This window comes from Diorhabda sublineata, chromosome X (assembly GCF_026230105.1).
Source record: "Diorhabda sublineata isolate icDioSubl1.1 chromosome X, icDioSubl1.1, whole genome shotgun sequence".
Classification (NCBI taxonomy): domain Eukaryota; kingdom Metazoa; phylum Arthropoda; class Insecta; order Coleoptera; family Chrysomelidae; genus Diorhabda; species Diorhabda sublineata.
The window spans coordinates 34,229,917-34,247,555 of NC_079485.1; the positions used below are offsets into that span (position 1 = coordinate 34,229,917).

General features: G+C 33.0%; 1 protein-coding gene across 5 annotated transcripts in view; it reads right to left on the minus strand.

The window, feature by feature from the left end:
• The window catches only part of LOC130451000 (aryl hydrocarbon receptor nuclear translocator homolog), a 96,580-nt gene extending 79,387 nt beyond the window's left edge, over nt 1-17,193 (minus strand). For 3 of the 5 annotated variants that reach the window (XM_056789780.1, XM_056789781.1, XM_056789779.1), the window contains exons 1-2: nt 16,970-17,193; nt 16,601-16,649 (exon numbers count right to left, since the gene is read on the minus strand). In XM_056789780.1, coding sequence (XP_056645758.1) covers nt 16,601-16,649; nt 16,970-16,997 — 77 coding nt within the window. In that variant the 5' untranslated portion in view covers nt 16,998-17,193. The remainder of the gene's footprint in view (nt 1-16,600; nt 16,650-16,969) is intronic. The other 2 variants (XM_056789783.1, XM_056789782.1) reach the window with 1 other exon arrangement.
• Nucleotides 17,194-17,639: the final 446 nt, after the last annotated feature.

Genomic DNA, 17,639 nt, shown 5'->3' on the forward strand with positions numbered 1-17,639 from the left:
TAAATCGTTAAAACGCGAATCCTCTGTAACCGTACCGTGATGCAGTTCTATTTTTCACAAAGCATCAGGTTATCCTCATGGGCTTGAAAGTATGCATACAAAAATATAAAGTTCATCTTTGTACCAAGGAAAAATCCAGCTCATTATACTTGATCACATTAGAGAAGTGTATCAAATCTGGCTTCTGTGATCCTCATATGTAATGCAGTGGAATACTTATAACCAAGCAAAATACATCCTTTATATAAAAGTATCGTTAGAAGTCAAGTCATACAAATTTAAATCTCGCTGGAAGGAGCGGTGGTCTGTTCTAACTTCACAAATGATGAACAATCTATACAAATCCAAATTTTATAAAAACAAATTGCTGAAATTGTGAAAAGAAACAAAAAACGAGAAGCGAATTAAGAACTATAAAATATATACAATATATTATCAAAATTTTATTTTTCGCCATGCGATTTTTGGAACTTTTCAACACATATTGTGTTAAAAAGACGAATCATTCTCCACCACGACAATGCGAGCTCTCACACATCAGTTCAAACAAAAACGTTTTTGAACATTCAAAACATCGAGTTAATGGGTCATCTGCCATACAGTCCTTGTTTGGAACCCAATGATTTCTTTTTATTCCCACATATCAAAAATAAATTGCGAAATCAACGTTTTTCTACACCCGACGAAGCGGTTGATGCGTTCAAATCACATATTATGGAGGAATGGTAAAAATGTCTGATCTTAAAGGAGAATATTTTGAAAAACAATAAAGCCATATCCAATTATAAATATTTCTCTATCTCAAAACTAAAGTAACAACGCTCATATGTGCAGCGTCAGTGCTGCTATAAAAATTCATTCGCCAAAATTGATTAGTAACCTTCATATGGAGCAAAGTTAGCAAGCAATACTTAGTCTTTTAAGACGGTGATTGTACTACTTGAAATTATTAATAAATATGAGAAAATCCAAACATTATTTATTATTATTATATATTATTTGTCCTTAAGATGCAGTAATAATTGTGGCCTCAAATTTGGAAGGTTTGCAGATATCTGCTTTACATTTTAACGATAATTAAATAAAACATAATTATCTCAAAGAAATAATGCTAAAATTGATCAAGTAGTGACGTGGCACTGCAGGTTGTCGGTAAATGGAACATAATTCCAATTGTGGATATAATTGTGTGGTCAATTTCTATTCGAATCCAAATCCGATTATACCGAACAAGTATTCATACAACTTAATTCTCTATAAAACTGATTTTCTACTGCTAGTGTAATGAAGTATTTCAATATCTTTTTATAGCATAGTAAGTCACGAGAATTTTACCACAAATTCCGATTTCATTAATGAACACAAAACCACGTCAATGTCCGTAATATTTTATTCTGACTTTGACGTTAAAATCAATTACTACATGAAGATGGTAATAGATAATAGGGAAACTCATTATTAACATAAACATAGAATTTAATAAATATATAAAATTTATCACTTCAAAGAAAATTATTCAAACCTACTTCCCGAGAAAAAATTTTACTGGAATAATGTATGAAGATATACCGCCCTTAAAAGCTGAAACATGTGCAACTGGGGCCATGAAATCTTGCCCAACAGCTGCATTAGAAGTGATTCTAAATCCTCTCCACATAGTTCTGGAAAGCGTAGCAGAGAATTTATCACTTAAAATGGAATCATCAAAGAAAACCCGTTCCTAAATAATGCCTCCGGAAGTTACATCGAAAAAGTTTAGCTTGGAGAAAAACTTCACCTCCATAATAAACTTTAAAAGCAAGGGGGATCATAACACCATACAAAAAATGAACAGAAATGCCATTAAATGGTTACCAAACGTTCTGAAACTTTGAGCAGTGCGCCAAGCATTTTTCAAGCAGAAATTTATGCAATTTAAAAATGTGTTCAGTTCAATCTAGAGAGAAACTATCGCAAAAGAGAGATCATTATTCTGTCCGATAGTCAAGCAGTTATTAGAGCACTAAACTCAAATATCATAAAATCCAAATTCGTTTGGGATTGCCTAGAAAAATTAAGCGAGCTACACAAGAAAAATAAAATTACCCTACAATGGAATCCAGGACACACCGGAGTGAAGGGAAATTAAATAGCTGATAAGATCGTTAAAGCGGGGGCAGACAATCACTTCGTGGGACCCGAATCCTTCTGTGGTATCAGCTACAGAACAAGGGAAAAAGCATTGAAAAAGAAGGAGAAAAACCAATTATTGGGACAACCTTCAAGGGCTAAGACTCTTCTGGGAAACTATAACCAGAGTAGATCTGCAGAATGTATCAACCTAAGTAAGAACAATCTCCAAACACTAACAGGAGCTTTATCGGGGCACTATCGCCTCAACAAAGACCTGAAGACGTTAGACCAAGCAGATAATGCGGCGTGAAGGTTTTTTTGCACATATAATGAAACCTCTATCCACATTCTCTCGAAGTGTAAAACACTAAGGAACTCCTGAGCACTACATCTGGGAGCGTCTGAAATGGAAGACGAAGATCTCTGGCAATTAAAGCCATACTTTTTAAAAGAAGTGGGATTAACGGATCAGCTGTAAATATAGGGTTCTCCATTATCGCAGCAAGAAAGGGTGACACAATAGATCCTTTAGGTTGCAGTGTATACGAGACCCCAAATCCATACATACATACAAAATATCTGAAACAAGCGAAAAATTTCAGATAACTTTTCGAGGATTATTAGATTTCTAGTTATTATAACCATAAACTTCTCTAAACGTCTGCCATTTAATACTGAAAACATCACAACACAATTAAATATTTTTGAAGTCGTTCTCTCGGTGGCAAATAATACTCTAATCGATATTGAAAAGTATTCCAGTCTGCATATAAAATAACAAGGGTAATAAGGGTTAGGATGATTTATGATGGAAAACCCTGTACTGATAGTAGGAAAATTTATCCTTATCAAAATCTCTGTGATAATGAAGATGTATACATGAACCATCAAAAATGTCAAAATAACAAATTCAGTTCATTTAGTCGTACTTTCGCGACTGAATAAACTTATCGTCATTCATAAGGCTTTAGTTTATCCTCCGAATATGATAGCAAGGGATTTGCGAAAATCTTCAACAATAACCATTTTCACTATTCATGAATAACGTAAAAGCTTGAGGTAAATTTTTTATCTAATTAAAGGAAATGATGAAATGAGATTTGAAAAACAGCAACTATTATTGAAGATAATGTTAAAAAGTTTTGTTGATTAGAACATATATATACAATATATATATATATATATATATATATATATATATATATTCATTTTACAATATACAATAAGTTCAAAATACTGGTAAAAATTTCACGTTTCGATTATTTCGGTTTTATCAAAATATGGCTTAACATTGACAATTTGCGTAATTATAAGGTTGGCAATATAGTACTTTCGCTTCTTACTGATAGAGATTCCCGCTTTATTTTTTGAATAACTGTAGTTGTTAGTACCGTACTTTACCGTTTGTCACGTAATTCTGACCACATTGACGTAAGTTTAGAAGCAAGTAGTGCTTAGTTTTTATTAAAGCTATTAGTTGTGAGTTAATTTTGAATGGAATGCAAAAATGAAGCTTTGCGGCATATTTTACTTTTTTATTTCCGTAAAGGAAAGAAAGCTGCTGCTGCTCACAAAGAAATATGTGAAATTTATGGTGATGATTGCTTAACAGAGCGCACGTATCAAAATTGGTATAAAAAATTCCGATCTGGAAATTTTTTCCTCAAACATGAGCAACTTTCTAGTCGGCCTATTGAAGTTGATGATGACCAAATCAAAGACATAATTGAAGGGGATCGTCACATAACTGTTCGAGAGGTTGCGAAGAGGGATGGAGTAAACACGATGAACCAGCACAAACTACATCGAAAGCTGAAAAACAACAAAAAAGCTCATGCTGTGAGTTTGGTGGTATTACAAAGGTGTTGTGTTTTTTGAGGTGCTTCCAAGGAACTAAGAGATCAATTCTGATGTTTACTGTCAACAATTCATGAAACTGGATTAAAGAATCGAAGAAAAACGGCCAGAACTGTCAAATAAAAAAGGTTAAGTGTTCCACTATGATAAGGCCTCACACATCTTTAGCAAATCGTGGGAAACTATTGGAGCTTGGCTGGGAAGGGATGCCAGAAAATAGGACAAAAGAAAGAATTTATCAAAGCTCTTGAACTAATTAAAAGAGACCAAAAGTCTTATATTGTCAATTTTTTTAAGCATAATTAATACATTGGTCAATCTATGGAATATGAATCGGTGAAAGCAATAAAAACAGAAAATAATTACATAATCGCCTAACCTAATTTAGCATATGAAAATTGAATACCACAATAATATTCTCTAAAAGAAATATTTCTGGAATCTATACCGTTACCATATGGGTTAAACCCTGCGGAGTCAAATATTTCAATTGATAAAATAATAAATCATTTTATTTGTGAAAGAATTACATACAAAAATCAAATCAAAATAAACCTACATTGTAGATATTGGATATACATGGTACTAATGATATATTTACTTTTTTACTGACCATAATTTTTTCTTACCAATTGAAACATTTGTAAGTAAATGACCACCTGCTGTATCGAATGGTTTATATTCGTATACTCTACAGAACGATCTACTACAAATGCTAGTACTAGGTCTCTTTCCTGAATTTTGATGGGTTGAGCATTTTGAATAAATAAATTCTTAAATCTCTATTGGAATTGGAGTAGGATAATATTGTTTGCAAAATTTTTATACAGAAGACAAGTGTTTTGTATGGTACAATCAATGAGCCAAGTAAAAAGGAACCACCATTAAGTTCCATGTAGTCCTATACGGACCATTTAAATGTTTGTTCCACGAGATCCTTCTCTCCCATGGTTAATTTGTATTTGGCAAAACCGTGAGGTCTGTGTATTTGATTACTTGAGAAAACTTTTTTTTTATTCAACTGTTCACCTCACTAATAATAACCCATTTACTTTCGCTATTATTGATTCTAATTTACCTCCACTATAGAATTACTAAAAACCTGATTTTTAACCAATAACCAAAAAATATTTGATTGACATTTCAAACTAATTGTCGGGCCAACTGAATAGTCTACTAGAATTATTATGCATCTAGGGTACAACCACATGAGCTATCAAAAATTTTTATTATAAAAAAAAACTAATTTTAAAACAGAAGAAACGTAAAATAAAGATTTAGATGCATTTATATATATATATATATATATATATATATATAGAGAGAGAGAGAGAGAGAGAGAGAGAGAGACTTGAAGTTCTTTCAATATCAAATTTAATATTGCAGGTAAACTAAAAATGCTCATATTTGAAACACATTCTTGGTGTTTTAACAGAAAACAGACAATTACCAGTTATTTATGAACTGATAAGAAAAACTAATTTTCTTATCATAATTGAATCTAAAAAAGCAGCAAACTGTCTCATTTCCATGAGCGAAAATGATCTTTACCAAAATCAGGCCACAAATCAACAAGTATACCAAATGCGTAACACAGGACGTTAAGAGTTACATGATAATAAATTGAAAACTTGAAAATTGGTCCAGTAAAGTGATCATTCATTGAAATGCCTATATAAATACGCATTCTGGGAAAGTAGGTAATATTTGGCTGTCTACCGAAGAAAAATCGGCGAGAGAAATACAAGCTTTTTACTCAACTGAAAGATATATAAAATTCAAATTTAATAAATAAAATAATTAACTAAATTAATTAAAATAAAAAAATAAATAACTAAATAAACTCTCCTTTTTGTTAATGTTCAAAGTGTGTGGTAGGTTAGGATAATCGACTGCGTTGCTTACAAGATTTTAAACAGCAACCTTTATAAGTCTGCTGTGACTTATATCAGCTATGTCGGTTCTGGAACGGAGAAAAAGGTACTCGCTATCTTGGATGTAAACGTCAACTGAAGTCATTTCCACCTTCTTGGATGACATATGTCAACTATCATATGTTCCATGTCAATTGTCATTTCCGCCATCTGTCAATTGTTCCGTGGTATCTATGATCCAGCACGTGAGCTGTCGTTTCTGCTATTTATCCTGTATGATATGTTGTTTATGTGTCATCGTAACGTCGTAAAACTATACATAATATATATTTTTTCTTCTAATCAATAAAAATCTGGCCTTCTAGTGCATTGTAATCTTAATCTTACCACCTAATCCACGCAAATAAACGTTTGTTACTTAGCTGATTAAAGTATATTACCAGTGCACATTCCTTTACTGAAGTTATAAAAAAGACATTTCAAAGGTAAACTACCCTCGTAATCGTTACACATCCACCAATAAGGGACAACAAACTCCCTAATAGTATGATATTGTTAGTTAATTATATGGATGTTAAAGTTAAAAAGGTATTCTTAACAGAACGTCATTTTATAATGTTCGACTAAAAAGGTATTTGAACGGAGTATAAACGAGGTAAAGAAATAATTGTACACGGTTAAGTAATGTGTCAATGCGAAAAGGACATAGACGTTAACAAAATATCGTTCGCATGTTGCGATTTGAGTAGGATAAAAGGTACATATGAATATAGAGGGTGATAATGTTCAAAAAGCACACACCAGTACAGACCTATAACGTGCCTCCCCACTTTATATAAGATACTTACAGATTGTATCACTAACAGAATTTATAGGCACGTCAACGAAAATAACATCTTGGCGGAGGAACAGACCAAAAAAAGTGCAAAGATCAACTTGTTGTGAACTATTTGATACTTCGACAAGCACAGAAAGATCAAAGGAATATACCGTGGATTACATACGTATCTCATTCCTCACCGTCTTGTAGATTTATGAGGTCTACTCAACTATTGTAAGCTTCCTTTCAACAACAATGAAAGAATAGCGAATAAACATACATCTGCAAATCTGTTCAAACTCATCCACCATGATACATGATCGAAAACTAACAGAAACACCAACCAAATGTGCAAGTACCCAACAGAGATATAGCACAAGCAATGGAAAAAGGGAAAACAAATACAGATGTTAACAGGCTGGATTATTGGACGACAAGCAGGAGGAAGCTAGAATCCAGGACCAATACACAAAAAGAGTAAAATCATTTATGAAGTCCGAATGAAATGCAGGAAACTTACGTCCAGGCAATCAACACCTATGTCACGCCTATTTAAACATACTCTTTTGAAATCTTGAAATTGACGAAAACAGACCTGGAATACATTTAGAAGTTATTACGAATAATAATGAGAAAGAACAACAACCACCACCTGAAGTCATCCACCATTAGAATCAAATTATCCCGAAAAGAGGATGGATGAGACTTAATTGATCTTGTGAACAGACACTCGAGAGGTTCTGAAAATACGTGAATTATTTTACAAGATATCAGAATCCTCAGCACTACATCGAATTATATCCGTGACGGATAAGGATTACTCACCCCTTAAACTCGCTTCACCCGAATCTGACAGTTAGGATTCGAAGCTGGAGCAATGGTCGCAAAAGGCGTTGCACAGTAGACATCATCATGACCTCTACCAGCCGTATATTGGCAAAGAAGCTTTAAGCAGATGGCTTACTATCCATTCCAGAGACCGAAGGATTCATGATAGCTATCCAATAATCAACACTAACAACTACAAGTAGAATGTGATAAAAGATTCGAACACTCAATCTGACAAATACAGAAACATAATCAAGTGTGCAACATTATCCACCAGAAACTGGCCAACAAGTTCAGTCTTCTCTACACCCATACACAATACTACAAGTAATAGCCGCAGAAGGTTCTCGGAAATGACAATTAAAGACTCTACGACGATAAGTCCAATATCACCGATAGACAGGTGACGAATAACAGACCTTACATCGTGGTGGTTGATAGAAGAGTCAATTCAGTCATAGCCTTCTCAAAAAAAACACCAGGATAAACTGGCTAAGTACGCAGATCTCGCAAATGAAATTAAACCAAAGTGGCAGAGCGAAAATGTGGAAATAGTCCTAGTTATTATGTCACTATCTGAAGTCGTGCCTGAGATCCTGCGCATTCAGAAGGTTGTGAAATTTGATATTTACCTCACAGTGCGCAAGTTCATTTTGTGAACTGAGACTAATCTATTTGCTCCTTTGTATTACTTTTATTATTACTATTATTATTAAATACCTGCCGTGGAACAAATCGGCCCCTTCATGAAATGAAAAGAAATAAAGCCTTAGAATATATCGACGTAAACGAGAACATTGAAATTGAGACTGCGTCCGGTAGGAGATAAGAGGTGTATCTGACCGTTCAACATCCAACCATTAAGCAACACCAATTAACAAGAACATCAGAGTAGCATTAAAATTCTTATCATAGAAAACTTAAAAGAGCGGTCACTACGAACTGCTTTAAGACTACAGATTTTGCACACACTAACAAAAAACGAATGATCAACTCAAGACAATAAACAAACTGAAACAAGAGAACCTATCACACGAGCACAAAACGAAACCAAACAAAGAATAAAGTGATCCACATGTACAACTGCAAATAAGATAGGGCAAAGCAGCCATAAAAGGAATAATAACCAAACAACAAAAGGAATATGAACAACTTACAACCTTGAACAAACTTATATACGCTACTGGAGCAACAATACAAAATAAGAGTAAGAACCCAAACAACCGGAACTAATAGACAAGCAAAACCACGAAACCATGACCCATCCTGGAAAAGAAGACTTCAGCTTACATTCAATCAGATAATGAAAAAACAAAAGAAAAATCTATACCAGAAGTACGAAATAAAACATGCCAAAAAGATAGTCTAACAACAAGAGCAAAAAGTGTCCGCAAAAACAAGCAGGATAAAAAGGTGGGAAGAAATATCAACTCAATACAGACCAAACAAAATGTTCATAGAAAATAACCGCAATTTTTACAACACGATCATAATAAAAAGTTCCGCTTCAGCAAACCATCACCTAAACACGAAGCAACACACAATAAAAAAGATCCGTGGTTACAAAAAAAATACAAGAAGACCACCAAAATAAAAAGAATAAAATGGAACAATATCATAGAAAACGAAGTAAAGGCGGCAATATACTCAAAAGAAAATTGGAAAACGCCAGGTTCAGATGGAATAACCAATTTCTGGCTGAAAAAATTGTATTGTATGACCATTCAACAAAATAATCAATGAAAAACAAAACATCCAAACTGGCGAACCAAAGAAAAAACTAACTTCATACCAAAAAGTGAAGAGACCAAAAAAGCATAGAACTACAGACCGCTAACATGCCTAAACAATATCTACAAGCTCCTGATCAAAGTAATATCGGAATGATTAGATGACCTCCTAGTAACAAACAAATTATTTCCAAAAAAAATACATACATTACCTTTTAGTAAAAGGATACACAATGACTGCAAAGAACGAAAGTAAAGCCTGTCATTATCGTGGATCGATTTCAGAAAAGTTTACGACTCAATACCACATACCAGGACCATAGAACCTCAAATATCTACATCAACCACATTTATATCGTTTGTCACTAGAACCATGCAAACGTGTGACACTGACCTCTACTTGACACCAGCATCAGTTTCTAAAAGAAAGTCAGAAGTGGAGAACAGTAACAGGAGTAAAAATGAACAACGGTATCTATCAAGAAGATTCCTTGTCTCCCCTATTGTTCTGTTTAGCACTGTTCCCTCTTAGTACAATACTAAACAGCATGAAGAAAGGGTACCAATACAAGAACGAAAAACAGAAAGTGAGTCACTATATATCAATGACTTAAAACTAACAGCACAAAATAACACTGAACTAACATAACAACTCAAACTTGTAATAGAATACAATTCACACCATTCTCGATTTTGACAACATTCAACCAAATAGACTCGACGACTAAAATTGCCCAAATCGAGACCAAGAAAAATTCTAATAATATCATTGTAAGAATAGACATATTAATAGAAAGCTTTTGTAATAAATATAATATGTTCGAGCAACTTCATGCACTAATTTATTGTGGAGCTGTTGCAATATTCCGTTTACACAATCAATAAATATACGTGACAAAGATCCATATCAATACCAGAAAAAACGCTAGTGGTAACGGTATCAATAATATTGAGAGCGAGCTAGAATTATGCACAACCCTTTTATACGCTTGAGAAACTACACCAGAAAAATATTTAAGGAAATAGGCACTCACACACAATAACCTGAAGATCCACAACATTTGCATGAATATATTCTTCTATATATCTGCTTCAGCAGAAGTTGAAAGAGAAAAGTGTGTGGCGAAGATCTTCCTCAATAAAAAAATAATCCTTCCACTCCTGACTGACCGATACCTGACCCAGGGAGTCACCTTTCTCTAATAACCTTTTTAATGTCTTAATAGCATGCAATTAACTTACTCCTCTTCGATTTACCTGGTACGCGTTTTAGGAAACAACACACTTACACGAACCCTGGCGACACATTTCTAATCGAAGAGAAGCTTTGTCTCTGGGTAGCTAAGCGATCAGATCACAAACACCTAGATCTCAGTGGAGCAGCGCAGCACAGCTCCCGAAGATTCGGTTCGCGTGCCTTAGTGTCATTTTTCGTTTTGTACGTAAGTTCGTGTATATTGTTTTGTTTGGTATATATGTACATACAGTAAATTTAAGTAGTTATCTAACTTTTATTATTGTGCTACCTCTTCGAAATCCTAGATTCTAAGACTAGCGCCAATAAGTGTTTATCGAGATATGTTACGTAAAAAAGCAACTGAAAAAGCAACAGAATAAAATTTTTCATACCAACTAGACAAAATTCTGCAGACAACGCCCAAAAAGCATGATATAAATGTCGATATCATACGAAGAGAAGCGATTAAACATTGATTTCACACTAAAGGAAATCACTGAAGCAGTCCAAAATACCAACAACTGCAAAGCATATCTGCACATTGAAGCATTAGAGAAGAGAGAACCGACACGTAAAAATTATTCGCGCAGATGTCCAGTTATAAAAGACTTAGATGATTTGGAACATGGCTGAAATGCGATCTTATGCTCATCAAAGCAAAAACCATAAAATGATATTGGTTGTAATCCTTTGTTTTTCAAAGTTCTCATGGACATGCCCATTAAAGACAAAGACTGGCAAAGGGTTAACTCGAGCATTTTCAGACATTCCCGCTCAGATTCGGCGGACTCCAACAAATCTGCAGTCTGATCAAAGAAAGGAATTTCACAAGTTTCAGCAATTGATTAACATGGAATTTATAATTATAGCATATTTAGCAATAAAAAGCTGCGATTCGCGAGCATGTTACAAGAACGTTGAAATAAAAATTGTATAAGCATTTCAATTTGAATGGCACTTATGGATAGATATTCAACCAGAAAAAAACTGACAAATACAATAATACCAAACATACGACCAACCAGTATCAACCTTCCGAAGTCAATAAATCCAATGAAAAAGTTATTTTAAGCAAAACGTATGGTCGTCTAAAGATTGCCGGACTACGAAAATTCAAAGAGATATTGTACGTATAAGCAAGTCAAAACATGTCTTTGAAATAGTATATACACCCAATTGGACAACTGAACTATTTAAAGTTATCAGTTAAAAGTACCCAAACCTTCAACGTATTTGTTTGAAGATATGCAAGGTACAACGGAGCAATGGCTGTTTCTATGATGAAGTATTACAAAAAACATCGAACCCAGACATATACTTGGTGGAAAAAGTGATTAGAAGAAAAGCCAACAAGAAGTATATTAAATATTTGGGTTGTTAGAAAACTTGGATGCTGTGTAACTACTTGTTGCGTTGTGGTCCAATCCATGCCACAGCATAGGACCATACAACTGCACTCAAAGAAATGTAATACGTCTTCGGTTTCTCTCCTCAAATAAATCTTTTTCTCAAAGAAATGGCGTGAAGTTAAATTTATAGTTCTACTAGCTTTTACCCGCGGCTTCGCTCGCATCGAATCCATTATATAAGTATCAGAAATCATAATAGAAATATATCAATATAACTTTATTTTATTGCTTGGGTAGTATTATCGATTTTTAAAAATTACTACATACAATGAAGTTTCAAAACATGCTTTATTGAAATACAATAACAAATGTTAAAATATATTTTCCTGTAACAAAAATAAATAGTTATGAATTTCAACAATTAAAAAGATAAAATGCTGAGTATTAATCTAGAATATTTTTGTAGACTATAAGTTTTTTCTTTGAGTGTAAATAAGTGTAAATTCCGGGCATTAGATATACGTGAACACGCTACATATAGTTGGCCATGAGAGAAGCATGGCTTTTCTAAATGCACTCCTGATACCTGTAATTTCTGCCCTTGTGCTTTGTTTATAGTAACAGCAAAGTTAAGCTTGAACGGAAATTGAAGTCTTTTAAATTGAAAAGGAAGTTCAGTTGGAATAATTGGAATCCGAGGTATGATAACACTTTCTCCCTTGCCGACACCTGTTAAAATAGTAGCACCAAGTATGTTCTGCCCCAATTTTGTTATACGAAGCCTTGTTCCATTACATAGCCGAGGAGTATCTAGATTGCGCATCAGCATTACTGGTACATTTAGTTTTAATTGAAGATTATGTGACGGTACAACTGACAGTTCAAGGGAATTTAAAAACTCGACAGGATATGAAGTACTTAGTTCCGTATCCATAATTGTATCAAACAACAAATATTCCTTCATTTCTTCTTGCACATCTTTTAAAATTTCCGGTGTTGATATTATTAACCACTTCATTTTTTGGTGTTAAGGCCCGTGACGAATTTTTAGATAATGTAGATTTACGCTTCCGAGGCATTTTTTAGACATTTTAGTGACAGTCACTATATCTAACCTCAAAAATTCCAAACAGCTGAAACTATAGTCAATTGAATTGGATGTGTAGATTAAATAGATATTGACTTGACCGTCGGTAATATCGTACGTCGATAATATAGTATTTAGGGTTTGAACTTCATTACTGTATGTTAGATGGCGCTGAAGTAATAAAATGTTGATATTTGTTGACAACATTTTTTTTATTTTTGTAAAAAATATTTTTTTTAATAAAAAGTATACTATGTTACTTCTAGTACTTCCCAGAATATGTGTACAAAGTTTCATGATGATTCGTCAAGTAGTTTTTGCGTGAAAGCATAACAAACATCCACGCTTTCACATTTATAATACGAGGATGTATTGATATCTAGTTAGCCTAGACCAGTTCCATGCATAAACAAAATATGCGTTACCATAGCAACGAACAATAACTTGTTAGAAGTGTCAGTGTAAAGTTCGACGTCAAAAAAGTAAACCAGAGTTACGCAAAAAATTAAAAGAAAAAAATATCCATCGAAATGGTGAAAATCGAAAAATTGGAGTATCGAGCCATAATCAAGTACCTGTATTTAACAGGATTAAGAGGTAAGCAGATTTACGGAGATATGCTTAATATCCTTGGTGATCAATGTACTTCGTATGCGACCGTGAAAAATTGGACTACAAGCTTCAAAAGAGATAAATTTTCTATTAAAGATAATGACCGATCGGGAAGCCAGTTTCACGGCCACGTCAATTTGGACATGAGAAAAATTGCTGCAAAATGGATCCCCAAATGTTTGAATGTTGACGAAAAGCGTCAAGGGTAAAAGCATCACATTAGATCTGTGCTCGATTTGAAAACGATGTAGACTTCTTAAACCGAATTGTTACTATGGATGAGACTTGGGTACATTTCTATGATCCAGAAACAAAGCAACAATTGATGGAATGGCGACACCCTGGTTCTCCAATACCTAAGAAGTTTCGTGTCCGAAAATCTGTTGAAAAAGTTCTGGCTTCAGTTTTTTGGGATTGCCATGGAGTAATCATGATTGATTTTTTGGATAAGGGTAGAACAATAACTGGAGATTACTATTCGACATTACTGACCACTCTACAGGAAAAACTTGAAGAGAAAAGACACGGAAAGCTATCCAAAGGTGTTTTGTTTTTGCAGGACAACACCCCAGCACACAAATCTCATGTTGCCATGCAAAAAACTCATGTTTTAGGGTTTGAATTGCTAGAACATCCCCCTTATTCATCAGATTTGGCTCCGTCCAACTATCATCTCTCTCCTCGACTGAAAAAAAGTATAAAAGGTCATAAATTTTCTTCTAACTAGGAGGTAATAAAAGATGTGGAGGTCTGGTTTGCAGAGCAAGAAGAAACATTTTTTTTTAAAGGTCTAGAGACGTTGCAGGTTCGATGTAATAAATGTATCCAATTAAGAGGAGAATATGTTGAGTAATAAAATATTTTGATATATATTTTCAATATATCCTCGTATTAGTAAGGATTTTAAAAATTTTAATGCATCTACAAATAATTTCATTGATGGCTGCTACATATTTTTGAGATGTAACAACTACTTAAATGATGATAAAAATATTATCATGAAGAAAGTTTTAGTCCTTAATGATAATATTGAGGGGTGTATCATTATGACTATTGATTGTTCAACAGTAATCACATTTTATAATCAAAACTCGTCAATTATCAATCTGAAAGATTATAGCGATGTGTATTTTTATAGGATATCTATAATTTCCTAGAAAAAAGCTTTCTTACTAAATTAATTTAAAACAACCCGTTTCCTTGTAATTGTGCCTTAAACATTGATTTATTTTTTCAATTTTGCATTTCTATAAAATTGAAAAAATTAGCAGATGCTTAAAATGTTATCCTTTTATTTCAACAGAACAAGCCATGTTATTTTAAAACTTTTCTATTTTTGTAACATTTCTGATTGCTTCTTACATCTATGGTAATCCTATCCTTTAAATCCTAAAAGCTAACAGGTTTTAATTTATAAACAATGTTTTTCAAGTATCCCCACAGGAAATAATTTAAAGGATTGATGTTAGAGTCATTTGCTAAAATCACACTTTCCAATCCATCTTCTGTGAAACACATTGTCCAAGTATTACCCCATATTATGTGTATATGCTGTATTTTGTTGGAACCAAATATAACTGTTTTCAATATTGTTATTCTCTAAACGTTTCAAATAATAAAATTTCATGGTTAACAGGTAATTGAAAATGCTTGAATAAATTTTGAAATGTCAGAGCCAACTTAGGTATATTACTATTAATAAATAAATTTAAAATTTCAGACCTTCAAGCTTCATGGTTTCATCTTTTGCAGTTATTTCTCAGTAGTTCTTTTACATGTTAGTACAGGTCGGCTTCTTTTTCTTTTGTCTGTTGTATTATAATTTAATGATTATCTGGTTATTTTTGGTACTGGTTTTCATAGTGTAAGTAGGACCTATCCATCTCCAATTTTGTTTTGAAACCGTCAAGTCCCTTTTCTCTTCTTCCGCCAAGTAATTTTGTAGATAACTTGTAGACATCTGTTGATGAACAATTGAATTTTCTGGAACATCTTTCTATTGTATTTCCAAGTTTAGGCCCCATATAACAGAACAGGTTCCACATTGGTTTGAACAGTATTAGTCTTGTTGTTCTTAAGATATTTCATACAGTGAATTAAAATTGTTTTGGGCCAGGCCTATTCTTCTTTTGATATCAGTTTTAGTACCTCTTTTTTCATGTCGCCTAAATAGTAAAATTGTTTGACACTTTCCGTATCAATTTTATTGTGTCATAATTTCTTTATTTTTTGCTGTTTATATTTTGTCAAACTGGTGTTGAGTTATTATGTAGCCTGTTAGTTTTCTCTTGTATGTGATTAGACATATATAATCTAGTCCTCCAGTTTTTTAAACAGATTCCAGTCAACTTCTGACCTTTTATCCTCTATTTTCCTCATTATTCAATATATTACAATATTAAAAAGGGTCGAAGTTTAGCGTGGGATTCTCTCATACAACAAGGATGGTAATGTGACCAGTATTTACAATTATGAAAATCACATTCCCATTGATATAAAAAGGAGCCTTGTCAGAAACCTCGTTGAAAAAAAATTGGGATTGTTTGCATTGTAAAACTTTTCCTTCACCATGTTGGCAAACATCTATCAATCTATTATGGATATTTGTGAAATATCAAAATATCTGGATATTTATCTCCTAGTTTAAGTGTATATTCTAACAGGGCACAAGCATCTAATAATTTGTTTTCACTTAATGCAGTTTTTCTATGCCCAGATTTAGATGAATATTTTACAGCTCCAAATTGGTTAAGTTTATTACTTATGGGACCTTGTTTTAGTTACTATATAAATTGATTTACATGCACACCACCATATCCTCATATCAAAATTAATAATGTTAAAAAACTTGTAAACAAAAATTAATAAATCAAGCAAGCCATTTTCCTGGATTACTTAGAAATTCCATACTTGAAACTCACTATACATATCTCCAGAAATGACTGAGAAATATGTTTCACTGCAATTAGTACACATACCTTCATCTACAAAAATATTAATGATATCAGCTTTAGATCAGATTTAATTATATAATACAAAAAACTTGGTAGATGTTTTACCAAGTCTACTATATTCAAATATTGGAAAAACTCACCCTATATTCACGGCTCTCCTTTTCTGGATGCCTTTGGTAGGATCAGCACCTTAGAAAAAGAGGTTAAGATAAAACAATGAAGTATTATTAAAGGTTAAAATAATACAAATATAACAACATAAAGAAAATCACATATTACATGACTAATAATCAATTGCCCTCAATAATAATATATTAGATAAAAAAATAGAGAGATAGAGAAATACTTAGAAATTCAATATAATACAATGCAAACTCAAATAAATATCAATGCTAACTAAATATTATGAGGATTAAAACTATTTATTAATTTTAAATAAATAAGTATTAGAAATAACTAACTAGACAAGACTATACAGATTCAAGTTATTCTTTATTGGGAATACTAACCTGGCACAGAATGTGTAACAGCTGACATCTGTGTAATAAATCATGCGAGTTCATGTAATAACGCTATTATATTTGACACATTACACTGAAAACTGTTAAATTTAATACAAATGTCCATATATTTCGAAGACAACATTGAAATTAACTTATGTTTACAACAGAATTTCCGCCATGTTCTAATAATAACCTAACCATGCAAAGTGGGAGGGGTTTGCCATAAGTCTGACTTTGGCAAGTGACAGGCGTATGGGCTTGTTCACCAAACGCTAATAGACTAAGGCCCAATTTTGCAAGTGAAATTTAAACCTCAAACGTCAGCTCAAACTACAGATATCGACTTTTTCACGTGTTATAGATGGCGTTTACCAAGAACAAAAAGTTATTCTTCCTAGAGCAAATATTTAATTGTCCAACTTATTTTTTAAATTTGCTGTGCTTCTATCGAAAATATTTCTTTGTATTTCTTCACAAGGTTAACCAAAAGTACTACTTTATTGTGAGAGAAATTGCCATTACAAATTATTATTTATTCATTTTTGTTTATAAAACTTCCTCAAATAATTCAACTTTCAAACAAATATCGGAAATATTTGGGTTATGTTTCCACGCTAGTGACAACTGGCAGAAAAATGTCTATTTAACTGTGTCATGTAGAATAGAGGAATTTTAT